The sequence below is a fragment of the Eublepharis macularius genome, chromosome 13 (genome assembly GCF_028583425.1).
Source record: "Eublepharis macularius isolate TG4126 chromosome 13, MPM_Emac_v1.0, whole genome shotgun sequence".
Lineage (NCBI taxonomy): Eukaryota > Metazoa > Chordata > Lepidosauria > Squamata > Eublepharidae > Eublepharis > Eublepharis macularius.
In genome coordinates, this window is record NC_072802.1 from 71639547 (window position 1) to 71661468 (window position 21922).

The window sequence follows — 21922 nt, forward strand, 5'->3', positions numbered from 1 at the left end:
ATCATTTAGGTGGGTAGCCGCGTTGGTCTGCAGTGGAACAGCAGGATTTGAGTCCAGTGGCACCTTAGAGACCAACAGGATTTTCAGAGTGTCCACTTTCAAGAACCAGAGCTCCCTTTTTCAGCCATCAGATTGAGCAAGAGTGAGAGAAATGGGAATAAACACGCCTCCTCTTTCCCTGGTGCTACTCTTATCTCTGAAGATGGTAATAAGAGAGAGGCTGTCGAAATCACCCTCATTTGGGCTCATTCGTTACTTGGTTCCAGCATTCAGGGGTCACCCCTTAGCTGCTGTCCTCAGCTAAGTTGGACTCCTTCCTCCTCCAGTAACTGTGTATAAAAAGGGCTCCGCTGCGAAGTTTTATTTTCTCCCTTCCTCTTCTTGTTTACCAGGAAGTCTACTTTTGCCTTGGTCTCCTGAGGCTCTATGACTTTGGTATCTCAAGGCTGCCCATTATCTCCCTCTGGCCGGGGTCATCTGCTTTTCTATGGTACTGAATGCACCAGGGAGGTGACTGGTTTTACAACCTTCTTCTTGCCAACCAGCAAGGAACACCTCATAGTCCCTGTGCCAGCACAGAGTGCAAAGCCAACTGCATGGAAAATTCCATGCAGATACCTGGGGTGACCTTTAGATCCCTGCCTTTTAACCAACAATCCTTACATGGGAATGCCATGTTTGACTCTTTGATTGGATGGTACCTCTTTAATTTTGGAGTTTGTCACCACACTTGGCCTGGCTCTCCGTTGAAAATACACCCCCCCCCCCCGACCTTTGCATTTGAATTACGGAAGAATCCCTTGTGTTTGTGTTGTAATGGATTGGATCTCATGGATCTGTTCAGCTGATTGCAGACTTTTCCCCAGCACAAGGAAAATTCCCCTCTTGGAACCTGACATGGGAAGCGGCTTCACGTCATCAAGAGCTGGTCCACAAATGCCAACAGAAATGGCAATGGAGAAAAATGTCCAGTCTGTTTGTGTGTGTACGGAGCAGTTAAGTCACAGCTGACTCAAGGCAACCCCACACGTTCAGAAGTGGTTTGCCATTGCCTGCCTCTGTGTAGCAACCCTGGCTTCCTTGGTGGTCTCCCATGCAAATACTCGTCTTGGTGGTCTCCCATGCAAATACTTGACTTGATGGTCTCCCACTTCTCAGATCTGATGAAATCAGGTGGATGGATGCTTAGCAGGATTTGAGTCCAGTGGCACCTTAGAGACCAACAGGAGTTTCTGAGTGTAAGCTTTCAGGGGTCAGAGCTTCAGACACTCTGAAAATCTTGTTGGTCTCTAAGGTGCCACTGGACTCAAATCCTGCTGTTCTACTGCAGACCAGAGTGCTCAATGTGTGAAAATGGGCTGCGGAAGCTTTTAGCTGCTATTAAAGGGACAGGACAGCCTTTTCTCCACTGGCAATTCCACGGCAGAACGGGTTGCACCACCAGGCTGCAGGGATGCCTACATTTCCCATCAAAACTTGAGGGAAGCCGACTAGTGTCCAACCTGTGTCAGGCGTCACTTGTAGTTTGGCTCTGTGTGAAAACTCTCCTGCGAGCAGCAACCCAGCGCAGCAAGCAGAGGGAGCTGGCAAAATCTCCCTCCATGCTGGGCTAGCGTTCTGTCTGCATTTTTTACAGGAGCTGAATCCCTCCCCCCTATCCCTGCAGTTTGTGCCCTTTACTCTGCCCCCCCCAGGCTCACCCCCCCCCCGCTCCTCCTGGCCTCAATCTTTGCTTCCTAGGAACATCGCTGCCCCTCCCATTATTAACTCAGGGCTCAATTTTAAGTATGAACGAGGTGCAGCAAGAACAGCCTGGGAATAGAAGCCCTGATCCCTGAATGCAGCTGCTCCCAAGTGCAGGCAGGGCACTCTTTGCATGCTCAGAGGAACTGTCTTCCTCATGGTTACATCACAGGCCCTGCCTATGTTACTCTCTCGAACTGTCCTGTTCTCCTGTAATCCCTTTCATGCTGCATGCACATTGGATGAAATTGGTTCAGTTGGAAGCCCCCCCCCACTCCAATGGCACCTGAGGGACCCACCCACTTGGAAGCCAGCAGGCCATGATGGAGAGAAGCCCCTTGCCTTTTGGCCCCCTCCCCTTTTGCTCTCTTCCCAGGGCTGGCACTTTTAGGGGCGCAGTGGCTTCTTTTTAAGGGGAAGTCCCCTGAGAGTCCAGAAAGCAGAGCAAGAAAGAGCTGTGGGGGGTGCAGAAGATCTGGAAACAGGCCATAGTATGTAAAATAGTCTCTGGGTTTTTTTCCAAAATACCCTCTCCACACTTGCACAAATGACTCCCCCCCTGCACGGTGTGCCAGCCTTGCAGAAACCGCATGCCAAGGGCTTCAGCAGTAGCAGGGAGCTGGAGGCGAAGAAGCCGCTTGCAGGCAGCCCATTTCCTGGGAAGAGGGAGCTGAGCCTCTCCTGCCACACGGCTGCACCGCCTCGGTTTCACAACAGAGACGCCCTTGTTTGAAAGCACTGAATGGCCCATTCCCACAAGGGAGAAAAGCGGCCTTGTTCACCGCAAAGCTGACACACTGACAGGAGAGGAGTTGTGCAAAGTGGGCCGTCACTTTCCACACCCCAAGGCAAGGACTTTCGGGTGCCACCAAATGCTGCCCTAAGCAAACAGAGGAGGACATTTGGAGGTTCCTGTGGGAGGAGAACATTTGAGGAAGCCGGAGGGGAGGTAAAGGAGCGTAGTAACAACCAGTGAGTTTGTGTGTGTGGCGGGGGTGGGGGAGGTTGTGTGGGGCTGCTCCTGCTCTCCTCTCTAGTGGCTCCTGCTTAGAAGCACGTGCGAAGAAATTGGACCACTTCTAAGATTCTCGTGCCAGAGCAGGAGGCAAAACCATCCATTTTTAGCACCCTTATTTCAAACCTCCTTTGTAAGTCTCGGTTGGGACCCAGCTGAGCTCTTCTGTTGTGTTTCTGTCCAAATAGGACATTTGCCATTATTTATGATGGAATTTGTTTTCTACTTTCAACTTCTATTTCTTCCTACCTCGCAAATGGCAAAAATTAACATACACATGCTATGGTAACATAGGGTGCAGAAGTTTGCTACTCATTCATTCATTCATTCATTCATTCATTCATTCATTCATTCATTCATTGATGTTGCTTATAGCCCGCCCTTCTCACTGAGACTCAAGGCAGATTACATAGTGTGAGATTAGTACAGTCAGTTTCAAAGACATTTCAATAATGTGATAGGGTATATGTACGCAAATTTGAAAAGACACAAATCAGCAAAAATCCAATACTGAGTTGAAGAAATCCTGAAATGAAACAAGCAATTCCAAGTCTGACGATATTAAACAACTTAGAACTACCTAGTGGGATCCTACTTAAAGCAACCGATAGTACATAGTAGCACATACTTAAAGTGACAAATAGTACCTAAGGCAACAGATAGAACATAGCAGCACGTACTAGTGAAGACTATGGTCTTCATCTCTTTAGTGAAACATCTCTTTCTGTACTTGCCATTTTTCAAATAGAAAATCAAGGCATTTATACTTTTATTTGGCATATTCCATAAATATGCCAAATAGTACAATCTGTTATGCTAACTAATGATCAGCAAAATGTGTTTGATAGGCAAGTATTGCATATATTTCAATTTCATATGTTTGCATATCATTCAATTTCCCCCAATTTTTCTGTCGTTCTGTATGGGTGGTGGTTGGGGGGCGGGAATGGGAATTCTTCCCCCTACGGCTTCAAAAATTCAGAAATTTTGCATCTTTAGTTCAACCAGCTACAGTTTTCTCAGAGAAACAAATAAAAGTTGTGACCAGACAAGCATTGTGTTTCCAACCATGGTGGTTGGCCCCCATGGATGCCCTTTTCAACCTTGATGCTGCCTTTTCTGTTGTGGGGGCTGTCTACCTTTTCTTTTCTATGTGCTCAGTGAATTTAAGAATTGCACGGATACATATTGCAACTTCACGCAGCCTCCAAGGAGGAAGCTGTAATGAACAGCCACGCAAATCATTAGATCCAGAGGAGTTAGCTGTGTTGTCTGTAGTAGCAAAATAGTAAAAAGTCCAGTAGCACCTTTAAGACTAACCAACTTTAATAACAACAACAACATTCAATATATATACCACCCTTCAGGACAACTTAATGCCCACTCAGAGCGGTTTACAAAGTATGTCATTATTATCCCCACAACAAAACACCCTGTGAGGTGGGAGGGGCTGAGAGAGCTCCAGAGAGCTGTGACTAGCCCAAGGTCACCCAGCTGGCTTCAAGTGGAGGAGTGGGGAATCAAACCCGGCTCTCCAGATGAGAGTCCTGTGTTCTTAACCACTACACCAAACTGGCTCTTTATTGTAGCATAAGCTTTCGAGAGCCACAGCTCTCTTCGTCAGCTGCATCGTCAGCTTTCGAAAACCACAGCTCTCTTCGTCAGATGCATCCAACAATGCATCTGATGAAAGCTGACGATGCATCTGAAGAGAGCTGTGGTTCTCGAAAGCTTATGCTACAATAAAGTTGGTTAGTCTTAAAGGTGCTACTGGACTCTACTATTTTGCAAATCATTCGCTAGTACTTAAGATTTTTGCCTCAGTCACTTCAGGACTTCTCCACTGCAACGCCCTCGGGATGTAGTGGGTACTCCATGGGGCATCCTTAAGTGCTGATTGGCTGAGTTGTCCTTTGCCACAGAGGGGCAGGCCAGGCAGATGGCAGCCACTGGTTGAGTGCTTAGACAGATGCCAAACAGCCAAAAGAACCTAAGGAAGAAGGGAGTCTAAAGGAAAAGAATGGATCTAGGAAAAGGAGGAGGCAGGGGGCAGGGAGAGCAGCTGGGCACGGAGGGGGGAGGACAAGGAGAATCCTGGAGAAATGAGGGGAGAACAGAAAACCTAAAGGAGGAGCCTGAAGGCCCCAGCAGGCATGGCAGCAGCAGCCATATTTATTTGGGTACGTGAAGCCAGCCCCATCCATACCTAAAATGGAGTGTCTCTGGACATCAAAAGGGGTGTTCTGGTGATGCCTTCCACTGCCATACCTCCTGCAGTCTAGGCACTTTTCTCCCTGCGGGACTCACTTCCAGTATTGGGACAGAGTACAGGTGGATCTTGGCCGATGGCCCCAGAGAAGCCCAGTTCATTTGCTTGCTTGTCCTGTTCAGTTTTAAAATTAGGCTCTCTGCCATAAACACCCTCATTATATGGGACTGCGCCAGATGGCTGAATTGCACACCTGGCTGCTACTGTCTTGTCCCATTTGGCTCTGCAAAGAGGAGGAAAACTGGGAGGGCATTTAGATGGAGAGAAGGGGTGCCAGCAGGAGACCAGAGAGGTGAGGAAGGATCGAGTATACTGCTTGGCTTGAAAGCAGCCAGCTGCTGCTTCGGCTGCTGACCTCTGGTATCAACCTTCTTGTCCTAATGCTTTCTTTCCCTTTTGACTCCCAGGCGCCGCTTTCTGATCTGGATGCTGCAATGAATGGTGAGTCGTTGAGCAAAGCGCCCAGGTATCATATTGTACCCAGAATGCTCTGGGATCCTTCCCCATTTTTTCTGCTGGAAGGGGAGATTCCGCTTCTTGCATCCAAGAGACGGCTTTAAATGGACTGAAAGCCAGCAACGGAGGCAGCGTCATCAGATCAGCTTTCAAACAGCCTTTGCTTCCCCAATGACCACCTTGTGGCCAATGGAAACTCCAGGCCACTCTCTGGGGGATGGTTAATGGGAGACAAAGAAAATGGAGCTCAGCAAGAATTCCCGTTGGAGAAAGCGCCGTCTTTTTCAGCACAAGACCGGTATCTAAAATAAGATAACACACATTCCCTCGCCGAGGCCAGGGCCCAGCGGGACCACGGAATGGTGAGTTATTTTTGTACAAGTTAAAAACACAACCAATTTGTTGTGCCAACTGGAATCGTTTTTCTCTTGAAAGAGCACTGCGGAGCCGCAGACGATGCAGAGTTGTCTGCCTGGCATTATAACTCTGATATCAGCCGGTTGAGCTTTTGTGCCCAGCTCGGAAATTCATTCGCAACCCTGGAGCTGCTGTTTTTTGTCTTGCAAATCTGTACCTGGTCAAGGCGCGGAATGAAACCAGCATGGCCAGGCTCTTGGTGAAATTCCAAAGGTACTTCCGGCGGAAACCCATCCGGTTCTTCACACTGATTGCCCTCTACTTGGCCGCCGGCAGCTTGGTGTTCCTCCATGCCAGCTTCATCAGTGAGCCGAGAGTCTCGGACAATGCACCCAGTGCCAACGACGGCACCAGCGGCAGGGCCGAACTCCAGTATTTGGGGACGCTGCAGCTTAGGAGGGAATTTAAAGAGTTGCAGGAGCCTTTGACAACTGCCCGGAGGTATGGCTCCTGGTTTAAAAACCCCTCCAAGGACATCCCAGGAAGGGTCAGTCCAGGAGACTACGGTGGGACCTGGAGCAGGGCCCTCAAGGGCAGGAACGTCCGTGAGAAGGAGGAAGACAAAGGTAAGAGTGGGTTCTTTGCAAGGGAATGAAGGCATTTGGTGATGTGGAAGGAAAGGAGAATGTTATGCAGAGGGTTTAAATACCCAGCTTTTGGCCTCGCAAAAGGCCTCGTGTGGGGTTCTTATTAGGGATGCCGCAACAATGCTACAAGTTTTTAAAATGGTGAGAGCCAGTTTGGTTGTAGTGGTTAAGAGTAGCAGGACTCTAATCTGGAGAGCTTGGTTTGATTCCCCACGTCTCCGCTTGACGCCAGCTGGGTGACCTTGTGTCAGTCACGGCTCCTCAGAGCTCTCTCAGCCCCACCCGCCTCACAGGGTGTTTTGTTATAGGGGTAATAACAACATACTTTGTAAACTGCTCTGAGTGGGTGTTGTTAAGTCATCCTGCAGGGTGGTATATAAATCTAATATGATGATGATGATGATGATGATGATCTAGTCAAGCACTTTCTAAATCTGCAGATACCCCCCCCATCCTTTTCTTCTGTCCCCTTATGCTGTTGCTTTGGCAACCTCTTGGCCTTTTCCTAGAACTGCTTTCTCCATCCTGGAGTGAGACACATGGGTGGAGTCTACCAATCAGTGATCTCATAGGACCATCTTTCAAAAGATTCCATTACAATGACTAGCCCTCCTACCTGCCTGTGTTAGCCACCTGTAGCCTAAAAGGAAAACATTTTGTCATCTTTTCCTGACCCAGAGGCTGCTTTCCCAAACACAGACGCCGTATACTCAATCAGACCCATAGTCCATCAAGGTAAGCATTGTCTACTCAGACTGGAGGTGGCTCTTAAGCATCTCAGGTAAAGATAGATCAAGATGGGTAGCCACGTTAGTCTGTCTGTAGCAGTAGAAAAGAGCGAGAGTCCAGTAGCACCTATAAGACTAGCAAAATTTGAGGTAGGGCATGAGCTTTCATGAGTCACAGCTCTATCTGACTTACAAAAGCTCATACCCTACCACAAATTTTGCTAGTCTTAAAGGTGCTACTGGACTCTTGCTCTTTTCAGGTAAAGAAGTCTATCATATTGCTTAGTACCAAAGATTTTAGCTGGAGATGCCAGAGATTGAACTTGAGACCTTCTGTACGCTAAGCAGATACTCTACCACTGAGCCACATCTCCTCCCTGCTATAGGTGGCCAGGTGAGAGGCAATTTACAATCAGACATGGTGAAAGACAGTGGGGTGTAGAGCTCTAAGTGCCCAGGAGGCCTGCAGAGACCTGGGATCAGCTTTGATGCTTACTGGGTGGGATGTCGGGGGGGGGGGGGGGCTCTTGGGCCAGCCACTGTAAACTAGTCACATATCCCATGTGTATAACCCCGTATAGCAGCACGACCTTTCGAAGGAAGGGTGGGATAAATACCTAATAAATACAATGATGTTACAATGCTACATGGCTGAATAACACAAGTTGATTGAGAGCAAAGACAACACCAATGCAGCAATGCGGATTCTGTGAACTTAGTTCTCTTGGTGCTACTGGACTCTTTTTGATTTTGCTACTACAGACTAACACGGCTAACTCCTCTGGATCTGTGAACTTAGGCAGATCATGAAAAGGAGGCAGGAAGGGTTAGATCAGTGCTTAGTTCTCGTGGCCCCTTCTTATATGTCCAGGGTGGTGCCGATCGCCACTCTGGGGTCAGGAAGCAATTTTCCCCAGGCCAGTTTGGCGAGGGATCCTGACGTTTTGCCATCTTCTGGGCATGGAGTAAGGGTCACCGGGGGTGTGGGTAGTTGTGAATTTTCTGCATTGTGCAGGGGGTTGGACTAGATGACCCTAGAGATCCCTTCCAACCCAATGATTCTATCAGCCCAGGCAAAATTATCTTGTTTTAGGGCATCCGATGGGTTCTTCCCATCTGGCCCTGCCACTGAAGGCCCCTTAGAGCGGGTGCTTGGGGGCCGCTGGCGCAGAGGGCAGGCACGTACAGACTCGAGGGGCTTTGGAGTGCCGTCCCTTCCTGCCTGTCACAGCTGACCTGCAGGTTCAGTGGCACTTGCCTCCTAGACTGCAGGAGGCAGTCCCTTGCATCTGTGTGGGAGAACCAGAGACCCTAGATGGGCAGGGGGAGAGCGCAAAGGCAGTGAGGAACGGAGGCAATTATGCTTTGCTGGGTTAGACCAAATAACCAGGGAGTCCAGTAGTCTGTCACCCAAAAGAGCAAACTGGGCCCAGTTACAAGAGCAGTTGCTCCTCAAAGCTATACTGCTTCTGAAAATGGAGGATTTGTTGGTAGCTACTTGGCAAAGAGAGAAACAAGTCCTCTGTGAGTTTGTCTAATCTTTGTTCTTATAAGAAACCTCTGCATTTACACCTTCAGAAGAATTACATGTCCTTCATATCACAAGTTGGGGAGACTGAAACGCCCCCCCCCCCCAAAAGCCTAAAGATGCAAAATGCCTGGTGATCTAGTTTAGGGGTGCCCGTTCTCCATGAAGCTCCCCATGGATCCGGGATCCAGCTGGTTCTCGCGTTCCCAGAGCTGCGAGCCCGGCTGCCAGCCTCCCCCCCTTCATTTTCTTCTTGGCCGATGGCATCTTTTGACTGGTGACTTATGCGGCTGTCTACGGAGCGCTTAGCGTCTCTGAAGGCCTCATTTACTCTCCCTGACAGGACACTTCGTTTTGGAGAGGAGCAGATCTCACCAAGGTGCCGTTTCATTCATTACAGAGTGGAGGGGTAACTCCTCTGTAATTCCGACGCCGTGCTTACTGCAACCCTGACGCGCCATTACAAACCAGGCGGTTCTGTTTTTGAGCCTGCGGGGAAACGTGGCCAATTTCTCAATAAGTACAAAGCTCGGATAATCGCTGGAAAGGGGGGCAGAGGAAAAGGCCCCAAAACGGTCTGCTGAAGGGACAGCTTGCTTGCTTCGATTGCTGTTTTATTAATGGTATTTCTTCCAACTAGGAGCTCAGGGCAGGGTCAGTTCATTGGGGTGCCAGAGGTGGTGGAGGGAAGAAGGGCCAAAGGCAACCAGGAGGTGTTTTGTTGCCAATTTTGGAACGGACAACCCCCCCTAAAGGATCAAGACCACAACTTGGGAGTGCCTTAAGATCTGCTCTTATCCTCAGGTCTCGACATTGATTCTTGAAGCATCTTTTGCCAACCGTGCTGTGCATGCCAGCCATGCTCTTTCCTGGAAAGGAATAACCTGGCCTCTGTATCTGTGCTGTGGTCACACCGACTACTGTATTACGCTTCATGTGGGACTACCGCTGAAGATTTCTGCCGCAAAGGGTGTCAACGGGGCCACGTTGCAGAGATCAGGTTGCTTCGGTCTTACAGGGTCTGCTGAGATTGTCATTTTGTTTCTAAGCACAGCTCAGTGGTGTTGCACTACAGAGTACTAAACAACCTGGTCATCGATCCAGAGGAGTTAGCTGTGTTAGTCTGTAGTTGCAAAATAGTAGAGTCCAGTAGCACCTTTAAGACTAACCAACTTATTTGTAGCAATAAGCTTTTGAGAACCACAGCTCTCTTCATCAGATGCATCATCAGCTTTCGAGAACCACAGCTCTTCATCAGATGCATCATCAGCTTTCAAGAAACACAGCTCTCTTCATCAGATGCATCTGACGAAGAGCTGTGGTTCTCGAAAGCTGACGATGCACCTGACAAAGAGAACTGTGGTTCTCAAAAGCTTATGTTACTATAAAGTTAATTAGTCTTAAAGGTGCTACTGGACTCTAAACAACCTGATTTTAGACTTATTTGCTTTGCATTTTAGTCTGTTTTGAGCAATGTATGTATTTACCTTTCTCCTGAGCATTTCAGGACCCAGGGCAGGTTTCCTTAATTTGGAAACGCTGCACATAAATATTTTAAACAGCTAAGCAGACTTCTCGTTATTTTGCAGTGGAGGGGGCAGTAGAAGGTTCTGGGACAGGAACAGACTGAGGCCACTCCTGGGAAAGGGCCGGGCCACAGGCCAAAGACAGGCATCATCCTTCCTCCTAGGAAGTTTACATAATGTGGCTATGACAGAATAATTCTAAGAAATTGCTAATTGTCAGGCCCTCTCTGCTGGAACACTATCTGGTTCTGCAGTCTAAAGGCGGGAGGAAAACCAGATTTTTTCGGGATTGCCTCCTGAAATTGCCACCTGTCCGATTCTGCCTGTTTGACCCTTGTCGATTTTGCAGGGTAATCGATTGGACCAAGTGTCTCTGTGCTGGATTCTCATCAATAAATAGCTGGACATTCTCCTTTTTTTCATGCATCCAAGGGCCAAAAGGGGGTTAGAAAACCAGGCAGGTTGTGCTTTTTGCTGCTCCCAGGTCAAAGGGCACCGGGATGCCTTCTTGTGAGCTTTTGGGGCTCTTGATGGGCTCAAAGAACTGAGGGAAACGTGGGCTGAGAAACGATCAGCCACGTTCATTAGTTTAATTTGGATTGACGTTCAGAGAATCTCCACCAGATGGTAAGTGGGAATCAACTGTCGGCGGCTGTACCGGCAGCCACCGTGTCCCCCACCATATGCAACGTGTCCGCAGCAATTAACCTCCGATAGGACAGCGTCTAATTCCTAATGACAGCCGTGGATTTGGCCTGGGGAAATAATGGCACCGTTTGACACAGATGGGGTGTGTCTGTCCTCTCCCCTCCCGACTCTCATAAACAGCGGAGGAAGAGACGATGTCTCCTTCTTTATCTGTTTATCACGGAACCTTCATCCATTTGGACAGGAGGAAGGGTGAACGTACGGATGCTTCCAGAATTCCCCCCACCCAAATGTCTCCCCCAATTTTGGAGATCGAAACGACTTAGCGTCCGAATCGAACTCTCCCTTGTTCTGTTCCCCGTTCTCTGAATTTTGGAATTGCCTCGTGTGCATGTGCAGTTCGGCCACAGCGGACAGTGACTCTTGATCCTTCCTTCCTTAAGAGCAATTTAGGCACGAATGAAGATTCTCTTTGTGTGGAGTTTCTCCAATGCACAGGAGCACATGTGTGCATCAGCCAAAGGCCACATGTTGTCCTCCTCCAGGCATGCACGTGATAGCATCCCTCTAAAGCCACACATGCTCAATGGGGCATCCCAAGAACTTCTCTAGGGGCCCATGCAACCTGCTGCGCTGGGTTTAAAGATGCCTGGGGGAGGGGTGGAGCATCAGCACTTCTGAGTGGATGGGGGGGGGCTGAAAGTGGGGCAGGGGGCTGCAGCTGTGCCCCTGGGGAGGGGCTGAGCTTCAGGCGCCACCTCCCCGCCTCCCCCTGGAAGCTGCCCCTTGCAGGGAGGGAGCTGGCTACAAATCCTGCCTACGTGCGTGTGTCTTTCTCGCCTGAGCTTTTCTGCCTGGCCCTCCATGGGGGGGGGGGGCGGGCATCTGGGTCTCTGATGGGGGGCGATCTCCGCAGCAGGCTGCTTGCCCGTTTGCGTGCATTCACCCCGAGTCAGTGCCCGTTCAGTCCAGGGCCCGGAAACCTCGACTGTTGCGCGCAATTCGTGCCAGGCCCAAGGGCGGCAGCGGGCGCCAGGGACGGGCTGCTGGGCTGGCTCTGGCCAAGCACCGGCTCTGCTCTTTGGCACGGAGGTGGCGGGCACGCAGCGGGCCTCCCGGGCCGCCTCTGCCACTCAAGCCCCCCTAAGGGGCACTGAGCCGAGGCGAGAACTAGGAGCCCCGATCCCGGCGCCTCTCGCTCCCGTAGGGAAGCTGGAGCACCTCCGGGCCGAGGCAGGCCTCTGCAGGCCGGGGCGCGGGTGACGCTCCGCGGGCCTTCTCGCTGCAACAGCCGGAGTGGGGGCAGCCCGGCGCACAGGCGCCTTCGACCGGCGAGCGGCGTCTGGCCCAAGAGCGGGCCGCGTTGGGGCTCCTCCGCCCTCGCAGCCTCCGCCCACAGCAGGGGGGGAACACCAAAGGGCATGGAAGCAGCATCTTACACAAAAATAACACAACTCACTTCACATTAAAGAATCACCCCAAAAAATTGCTGTCAAAAGCACTTTATTTCTGTAACTGCTTTAGGTTACACAGTAGGAAGGCACCACAGAGCAGGAAAGCAGTGTACTACACAAAAATAACACAACTCACTTCACATCAGAGAATCACACAAACACAATTGCTGTCAAAAACGGTGAAGTGGGTTGTATTATTTTTTGTAGTACATTGCTATCATGCCCTGTTGTGCCCTCCTACTGTGTAACCTAAAGCTGTTCAAGAAATAAAGTGTTTTTGACAGGAATTGTGTTTTTGTGATTCTCTGATGTTAAGTGAGTTGTGTTATTTTTGTGTAAGATAGTGCTGCCATGCCCTTTGGTGTTCCCCCCTGCTGTGTAACCTAAAGCTGTTCAAGAAATAAAGTGTTTTTGACAGGAATCGTGCTTTGTGATTCTCTGATGTTAAGTGAGTTGTGTTATTTTTCTGTGTGGGGGACTGCTGGTGTAATGTGTCATAATGCTTTGCCTACTTGTACTTTGGAAGGGAGAAAAAAAAATTTAAAACTTTATTTTGTGTTGTTCTTGTTTTATTCTTTGTTGTGCAGTTGGTTCCCATCATAGGGAACAATGGGGCTGGCTGGCCAGCCATCTCTGTAGGTGGTGGGGGAATTTGAGGGAGGGTGTCTGTGGTTCAGGTGCTCTTTCACAGGGACCAGCTGGCACTCAGAAGTGTGCCCACCATTGTGGCACCCCTGGGCTGTGCAGAATTGCCCAGGGAAAGAGAGTTTAGAAGTTCCCAGCATAGGGAACAAAGGGAGAGGGCTGGCCTTTGCCAGCCTGTTCCTGGGGTTATGGGTGTGGGGCAGGTGGGGGTGGATTTGGGTCTGTGAGGGGCTAATGTGGGGATTTGGGTCTGTGTGTGGCAGCTGGGGGGGAATTGGGTTTGTGTGGGGCTGTAAGGGGTGGACTTTAGGGGCTGAGAGGACCTACTTGGGGAGGCCATGAAATGGCCCCCCCAAGTGGGAGCAGTCTGAGCCTGGGTGGGGGGTGGGGGGAAGGGTGGGAGAAGGGCCCCTGAGGGCTTGGGGGCATTTTGCATGCAAAATGCCACCCCTGGCAACACAAGCCTCCCCCAGCTGTCAGTGGTAGAGATGAGAGCACCTACTTGGGGAGGCCATGAAATGGCCCCCCCAAGTGGGAGCAGGCTGAGCCTTGGTGGGGGGTGGGAGGAGGGGTGGGAGAAGGGCCTCTGAGGGTGAGGGGGCATTTTGCATGCAAAATGCCACCCCTGGCAAAGGAAGCCTGCCTCTTCATTTTTTCCCCATAGGAAATAATGAAGAAAGATGAGCAGCAGCATGCTAACAATATGCTGCTCCTTCGCTTTCTTATGGGAGGATGGGGGGACCTGCTTTGGGGGGCCATAACATGGCCCCCCAAAGTCCAATCTGTCTGAAACTTGGGTGGTTGTTAGAGAAGGGTTAGAGGAAGGTCCCCACCAATTTTGGGCTTATTCGGTGGGAAAATGCCTCCCCCAGACGTCCGGGAAGACGGAGGCATTTTCCCATTGAAAAGCCGAAAGAAAGCCGAAAGAATCCCGAAACGTTTCGGCTTTTTTCTTTCGGCTACCCGAAACGTTTCGGCATTCCCCGAAACGTTTCGGCATTCCCCGAAAGAAGCCGAAACACTTTTGTTTCGGCATTCTTTCGGCATTCTGAATGCCGAAACGCACATCCCTAGTCAGGAGGGAAGGAAAGTTGGAAGTTTTGCCATCTTCTCCGCATGAAGCATAGAGCGTGAAGCATAGTCGTGAATTTCCTGCATGGTGCAGGGGGTTGGACTAGATGATCCTGGAGTGCCCTTCCAACCCTATGATTCTGGATGCCCACCTTTTATTACACATCTCAATACTTCAGGAGGGGCAGCAATAAGGGCTTGGTGAATGGAACCAGCTGGAAGTCGCTCCATCCTGGCAAAGCGACCACCTTTTCCTTGCACTGGCTCCTGATGTGATTGCCACAGAAGATCACTCTCTGATTCTCGCTGGGAACCCGTCTTTCTTTCCAAACTGCGTTCTCTGATGCAAGAAGCGTTTGGGTGGCCAATTCTGCTCTGCATGCGCAGCAAAGCAGGGATGTACAAAGGTGCCTGTTTGAGGATGTTGTCTTCAGGAGTCTTTTAGCTGCATCTGTTTTTGTCAGCAACAATCCCAGTGTTGGTTTCTTTGACACTGTTTGATGGTGGAATGGATGCCAAAAAAATAAATAAATGGAAAAGGTGTTTCTGGTCAGTTTACAGGGTAGGAAACAAGATGCGGAAGACAAATAAAACCCCCTGCGCTGGATTCACACAAGGGAGAAGCAAACTCAAAAGAGAGGCCAATGGCCCATCCAGTCCAACACTCTGTGTCACACAGTGGCCAAAAAACCAGGTGTCATCAGGAGGTCTGCCAGTGGGGAGACCCCAAATACCGAGAATACAGAGCATCACTGCCCTAGACAGAGAGTTCCATCTATACCTTGCGGCTAACAGCCTGATGGACCTCTGCTCCATATGTTTATCCAATCCCCTCTTGAAGCTGTCTATACTTGAAGCTGCCACCACCTCCCGTGGCGGTGAATTCCATGTGTTAATAATCACCTTTTGGGTGAAGTGCTTCTTTTTATCCATTCTAACCCAACTGCTCAGCAATTTCATTGAGTGCCCACGCGTTTTTGTATTGTGAGAAAGGGAGAAAAATACTTCTTTCTCTGCCTTCTCTATCCCATGCATAATCTTGTAAACCTCTATCATGGCCGTTTCCAGACGGCTTACCTGCAGCCGCTCCATGCCGCAACGTCGCGGATCTTGCCGGGGAAAACGCGAAATATCGCGTTTTCTCGCGCGAGTTTTGCGCGACGTCGCGCAAAACTCGCGCGAGAAAACGCGATATTTCGCGTTTTCCCCGGCAAGATCCGCGACGTTGCGGCATGGAGCGGCTGCAGGTAAGCCGTCTGGAATCGGCCTATGTCACCCTTCAGTCGTTGTTTCTCCAAGCTAAAGAGCCCCAAGCACTTTAACCTTTCTAAAGTATGCCCACGTCATACTGTGGGGCAGGCTGGCTCAGTGGCCCAGTTCTGAGCCCAGGCACAGTTAGCTCTGCTTGCTCCTGGCCTTCTGTGGCTGTCCAAGGCAGCAGCCCACTGGGAGCTTTCCTGTACGTTAAAGGGCCAACCCACCCCCAGGTCTTTGAGGAAGAAAACAAAAGCACCAGAAACCTGGTCTGCTCGCCGGATGATTTTTCACAGCTCTGTACTTTGGGCAATTTCTGTCCTAATCAGAAAAAGCCGTGGGTCCCTTGTCAGGCCATATTAATAGGCACGACTTCAATGAATTGTCGAGCAGCAGAATATCCACCTAGCACTTGGAGTGTAACGGTCCCCCGGCCCTTAATAGGCGTAAGAAATGGCAGGAGCCACAGTTCACTGAACAAACAGCCTCTGCGACGTGCGCTGCCCAAGCTTTGTTCTCGACTGAGTTGCAGAAAAACTGAAGGTAGCACACCGGAGGAGCAGAGCCTGAGGTTCATGTGCTGCTGCTCAGCAGGAATGGCGGCCACAGCACTGGACCTGTCCGGAAGAGTCATTCTGGCACGGGTCAGTTCCCCAATAGGTCAGCAAGACATGCTTACCCATCAGGAAGTGTGATTTCGGTCCTGCTGTGAAAACCTTGATCTGTCATGTTGCCGCTATTGGGATCCAAAAAGCGAGTGAACAGTAGATTTACCAGAGTTTGTTCTGGCTTTCCGCACAGCCGGCCTTTTTGGGTGGCTATTGGATCTATGCTTGAGGCCCAGAGACTTTTCATAAGCCAGAATTTTATGCAGTAACATCCCAATTCCAGCAGCACCACCTGGCTCCAAATGGACAAGTCGGAGCAGGAAACGGACAACCCTAACAAGGGGGATGTGGCTCAGTCATGGTAAAGAACTTCCACGCCCAGAGAGGACCCTTAAGAGTTGCTGCGAAGGATTAGGGCTACTCCCTGGCTGCATTTTTGCCCTAATCCTGCACAAATTATGCAGATTTGCATTCCTCTGTCTGCAGCTTCTGTGTGCTGGAGAAGGGGCACTGAAGGCCTGCCCCCAGACAGCCCCTTAGGCTTTACCTAACACACTCTTTCAAGCATCTCTTTGTATTCATAGAGCCCAGAAACTTGCTTGTTTGTTTTTTTATACATGAAAATGGATTCTTAGGAAGTAGAACGCTGTACTTTTTCTATAGTTCCCTGGGCTTGGGGTGTAGACACAGCCCTGATTGTAGATAGGGAAAGAGACGGAGAGAAAGAACATGTTTTCCTGCTTTAAAAGATCCAGAGGAGTTAGCCGTGTTCGTCTGCAGTCTCAAAATAGAAAGAGTCCAGTAGCACCTTTAAGACAAACTAACTTTATTGTCGTATAAGCTTTCGAGAACCACAGCTCTCTTCATCAGATGCACGATGCATCTGACGAGTTGTGGTTCTCGAAAGTTTATGATGCATCTGATGAAGAGAGCTGTGGTTCTCGAAAGCTGATGATGTATCTGATGAAGAGAGCTGTGGTTCTCGAAAGCTGATGATGCATCTGATGAAGAGAGCTGTGGTTCTCAAAAGCTGACGATGCATCTGACGAAGAGAGCTGTGGTTCTTGAAAGCTAATGATGCATCCGACGAAGAGCATTGTGGTTCTCGAAAGCTTATGCTACAATAAAGTTGGTTAGTCTTTAAGGTGCTACTGGACTCTTTGCTTTAAATGAGTGTTGCATTTTACAGGCATGCCCCATTCAGGCAAAAGTCCTGCATGCCATGGCCTCCTAAACAAGAAGCAGGCAGCCTCACGTTCTGGCTGGTTTCTTCTAGTGGCCGCACAGTACATCAGAAGGGAGACATTCTTTCCCGGAGGCTTTACAAGGGTTTTTCTTAAAGGAGCACAGAAATCTGGGGAATGGCAATGCTAGCAAATCCCTAAGCTCTCCCCGGGCATTGGAACAGTCGTGTTAAGGACCACGTCTTCCGCTGTAATCCATTTAGAGCAGCATTTCCCGTGACTCTGGATAGCGCATGCCGCGGTTCATGCTGAGGAGACAATATTGGATCTGCTCTCGAATGCCTGGTGTGGGTTCAACTTGAGGTGGCCCCAAGCAGAGCGGCCACTGAGAGAGAGAAAGAAATCCTAACTATACAACAAACATAATGTGGCTTTATGCTCCAGGGTGGCACCTCTGAATGCAACTGTGGCCTCAGCAGGACTTCTGCCTTTGTTATTTTTGGTTCCTCTGTCTTCCTTCCAAGACGCTCGAGGGATTCCCTCCGGCTCTCCCCAGTACGGCACCAGCTTAGCTCTGTGGCTCTATGAAGATGTGTGGAGTAGTGGTGAGCAGGTTGTACTAGGACGGGAGAGACTAGGAAGGGGGGCTTGGGTCTGCTTGTGCAATCTCAGCTGAGGCTGCCTGACAGCTGCAATGAGCACCAAACAGACGAAGGAGGAATCACGGAGGCCGCCTTGAGGTCCTTTTTTAATTTTACTTTATTAAAAACAAAAAGGGAATACAGGAAAGGGGGACAAACAAGACAAATATAGAACTGTGCCCTACAAGGATGATTAAAATACAGAGTACAAAAATCGTAACTTTTATACATATTAAAATAGCGATTAGAGTAATAATTAAGCCTGTTTAGTATATATTTTTTCCAAATAAACAACACAGGCAAAATTCAAACCTATTTCTACTTGTTATTTCAGTAATAATAAAAGACAGAAAAAAGACAGGCTGCCTTGAGGTCCTTGAAAGAAAAGGAGGGGGGGAGGTCATGTGGTTCAAAGTTTGTGGTGGTGAGGGAAGGAGACGGGCCGGCCTAAGGTCGCCCAGTGTGGACCCTGAATCTGTTGAGGTGTTCTGATGGTATACGTGAGGCCATCTTCTCCACTTTATTCTCATTGCAACCCTGCAAGGTAGATTAGGCAGAGAGAGAAAGACTGTCCCAATACCATCCAGTGAGCTTCATGGCTGGGTGGGGATCCTTGCCTACCATGATTTTTAGGGTAAAAGCTTTCAAGAGTCAACATTTCATTTGTCAGGTACCTGAAAAAGTTGTATCTGATGAAGGGAGCTTTGACTCTCAAAAGCTTCTACCCTGGGAACCATGTTGATGCTGCTGGACTTGAATCTTGCTCTTCTCTTGCAGACCAACATGGCTACCCACCTGAAACTTGTCTAATACTCTAACCCAGTGACCCCCGGTGTGGGGCTAGGAGCAACAAGGTGCTTGCCGGTGCGTTTTCTGACATCCATGTGCTTCTTGAAACAGGAATAAAATTTCAAGAGCCTTGAACGGAATAAAAGCAGGGAGTTTTGGACTAGCAAAGCTCTAAGCTTATACCACGCAGGCACGTCACAGCCATCTACCCTCTGCGTGGCCAGAGACACGCCCTTCCTTGGCAACGTCTCCCTATGGCTGTGCAAGGAACAAGTCCTCCTCTTTCTTTGCAAGTGGAAACCAAGCCAAGAGCTGCTTCCGCCCCTCCCCTTCCTGACAGCCATGTTGTGGTGGTGCCTACTTCCGTTTCCAAAATTCTCAAAGCATCTGCAAGTCTGCCATGCTGTCTTGGGGAGTGGTGAGGAGCATTGGCTGCTAAGAGAAGGGGCAAGCCATCCTTCATCCAAAGCCCTTCTCTGCCATACGCTTATCAGGTAGCCTGAGAGCCAAACTAGACAAGACACCTGACACGTGGAGGACGCGTGTTGATTTCCGGCAAGTTTCCATGGGAAGTGTAGTGAGAAAGAACACCTGCCAGGGTGTTCCTTAAATGCACTCTGCAGCTAGAGGGAGCCAAGCAGACTAGACAAGACACTTAGAGAAAGAACTTCTGCCAGGGAAAAGAGAGATTCTCTCCCTCTTCTCCCTGCCAGAGCTTCTTTCTCACTTGAGGGAAACCGACACGTGTCCTCCACGTGTCAGGCGACTCATTTAGTTCAGCTCTGAGACAAGCCATTGTTCTCTTGGCCTCTGCCCCTCCCCTCTTCAGTGTGGGCCTGCCTTGCACAGCGGTTGCAAGGATAATTGAGATATGGTATGTGGGATGCTGTCAGTGCCAGGTGCCTGTTGAAGCCAGCAAAACAGTGCCAGAGCTCTCTCATCACTCAAAAGTAGGGTGAGGACCCAGAGCCTTCACCAGTCTTTGCTACAGCAAGTCAGATGGGCAAGCCCAAAGAATGCCATCTGGATGAGGGAGTGGTAGAATTACAGTGAGAAATGTTTTCCCCTTTGTTAACAATACAGAAAGCAAGCGTGCATTAATGGAACTAAAGAAACAGGATACATTTTTTTTTAAAGTGCAGGGGGGGAGACCCAATGAACATTTTTGTGTGTTCTGCACATCCTTCTAGAGGCATGCCAGGATTTGGCAGCCATCGGGCAGAGGGATTGTCAGGTGTGGGCTGCCTGAAAGCTCTGTCTGTGCCGGAGATGCTCAGGATGAGGTGCTGGGCCTGACAGGGGCAGGTGGAGTCCTACTGGCCACCTGGCCCTGCCCAAGCTTGTAGCAGTCCAGCCACAGGAGTGGTGCTGAAGCACAACCAAGACTCGGCCACCGACTGGCACCTTGCAAGCTGCCCTGCTGGCACCAAGAGGAAGGCACCTGGGTCTCCTTGTCGTAGTCCTGGTTGGAGGCTCAGCAATGCAAGCTTGATGCAAGACCCTTTTATTCCTCCAGGGCTTGCAGGCACAAGTCAAGAGGGATCCTGCGTCCTGCCTACATTTGGATCGCACGAGGTTTCGTTATTGCCCCAAAGCCCCTGCCTCTCCTGGTGCCAGGGCAGTCAGGATGGCCCTGGGATTGTGTTTTGAGTTTAATTTTTTTTTCTTTTCTCCAGCTAAGTACATTGGCTGTTATGTAGACAACATCCACCACAGAGCCCTCCGTGGAGTGTCCTTCTTTGACTACAAAAAGATGACATTGTTCCGTTGCCAGGACAACTGCGCCGAGCGGTAGGTGGCAAATGAACGCGGAGGGGGGGGGGGCTTCATTAATTCCAAGGCATCCACTGTATTTCTCTCCTGTCAGCTCCAGCAGTTTGACTCTCCCCAGGTTGTTTTTCTTCCTCCCTCCCGACACCCTTCGTGCCCAACAGATTTGAAAGATCCAATTTTTCTCACTCGGGGAAAAGCAAGGCCTCATTTGCAATGGAAATGCCCTTCTGGGCAAGGCTGGAACTGAGAAGCCGGAATTATACACTGCAGCTTTTTTGGCCTGCCAGAGAAATTGTCTGCTGCTGTCGGGGAAACTGCAGAGGACTTGCCCAGTTGCAGAAACAGGGTGTGAGAGAAGCCTCAGTCCTGTTACCGGCAATGATACTGGATGGAAGTGAAGGTGACAGGTTGGCGGATACGTTGACTAGCTGAGGGCAGCCTGCAACTTCTCCAGGGGCTAAGCAAGGCCTGAAGGGGCAGGGGTGGTGGGGGTGACCCAAAGCAAGACTTGTACAGCAACTGGTAGCAAGTCCTGCAGTACCTGGGAGAGCTCCTCGGGACAGCAGATGTGGTTCATCTGCCAACACCCACAGTTCAACTGAGGGCCAAACCACAAGAGACGAATTACCCATGTCTATGTGAGTGAATATAATCATGTCTGTTCCTGCCCACCCGTGTCCATCTTCCCCGAGGTGAGTATGTGTCCTGTAGCCCTAGTCCGTGCGCTTATGGGCTATATGTATAATCACAGTGGTGTCTGCAGGTAACATCAATGATTCACCTGCTGTAGAGCGGCCACTTTTGTCTACTTCCTCTTCCCGACCAGGAGAAAGGGCGGGGGAGGGGGAGAAAGAGGGAAAAGGGATGCTTGGCGGGAGGTCTGAAGAGAAACGCAAAGGCCAAGGGGGGAAAGAGGGTGCGCCTGGTGTAACCTTCTCTCTTAAAACCATCAGTACAGCCCATCTCCTAACTAGGAGAAAGGGTGGGGGTGGATGGGGACGAACGGGAGGGGAAGAAAGAGGGGAAAGGGATGCTTGGCAAAATGGGGGGTGCATGATGGGATTGCATCTCGGGTCTTGGAGGAACACTGAAGAAACTTGTGCCAGCCCGAGCCAGAAGGAACACAGGATTGCGTGCAGTGTGGCTGCGCCGTGCGAGTGGCCAGGAGAGCAACGGGGAAACACGTATAAGCGCATTCATGTGCCATTCACGTGCCATTCATCTCGTGTAGTTCTGCTCCGAGTCCTTCCATAGGGACTGAGCCTAGTCCTTTCAGCAAGAATGCTGGCATTGAAAGCGGATCTGTCTCCCAGCACCCCATGGTGGGAAAGCCAATGCAGACTTCACATTTGAAGGGTCTGAGCGGCCAGTGCCAATGTTACACCCTTCCATCTCTCCCTCCACCCATCCATCCTTTCGTCCACCTAGCTAGCTATCACATGTTTATTCCACCCTTCCTGCAACTTACTCCGGGCGTCCTAAACGGTTCTCTCCGCTTCCGTTTTACCCTGGCAACAAGCCCTGTGATGTAGTTTATGTGTGGCCCAAAGTCACCCAGGAAGATTTACATCCAGACGGGAATTTGA

At 50.1% G+C, this 21922-nt stretch overlaps 1 protein-coding gene across 2 annotated transcripts in view; it reads left to right on the top strand.

The window, feature by feature from the left end:
* Nucleotides 1–6084: 6084 nt before the first annotated feature.
* The window catches only part of WSCD2 (WSC domain containing 2), a 43852-nt gene continuing 28014 nt past the window's right edge, over nucleotides 6085–21922 (top strand). Inside the window, exons 1-3 of one of the 2 annotated variants that reach the window (XM_054996874.1) lie at nucleotides 6085–6466; nucleotides 12467–12478; nucleotides 20240–20354. In XM_054996874.1, coding sequence (XP_054852849.1) covers nucleotides 6085–6466; nucleotides 12467–12478; nucleotides 20240–20354 — 509 coding nt within the window. The remainder of the gene's footprint in view (nucleotides 6467–12466; nucleotides 12479–20239; nucleotides 20355–21922) is intronic. The other variant, XM_054996873.1, reaches the window with a different exon arrangement.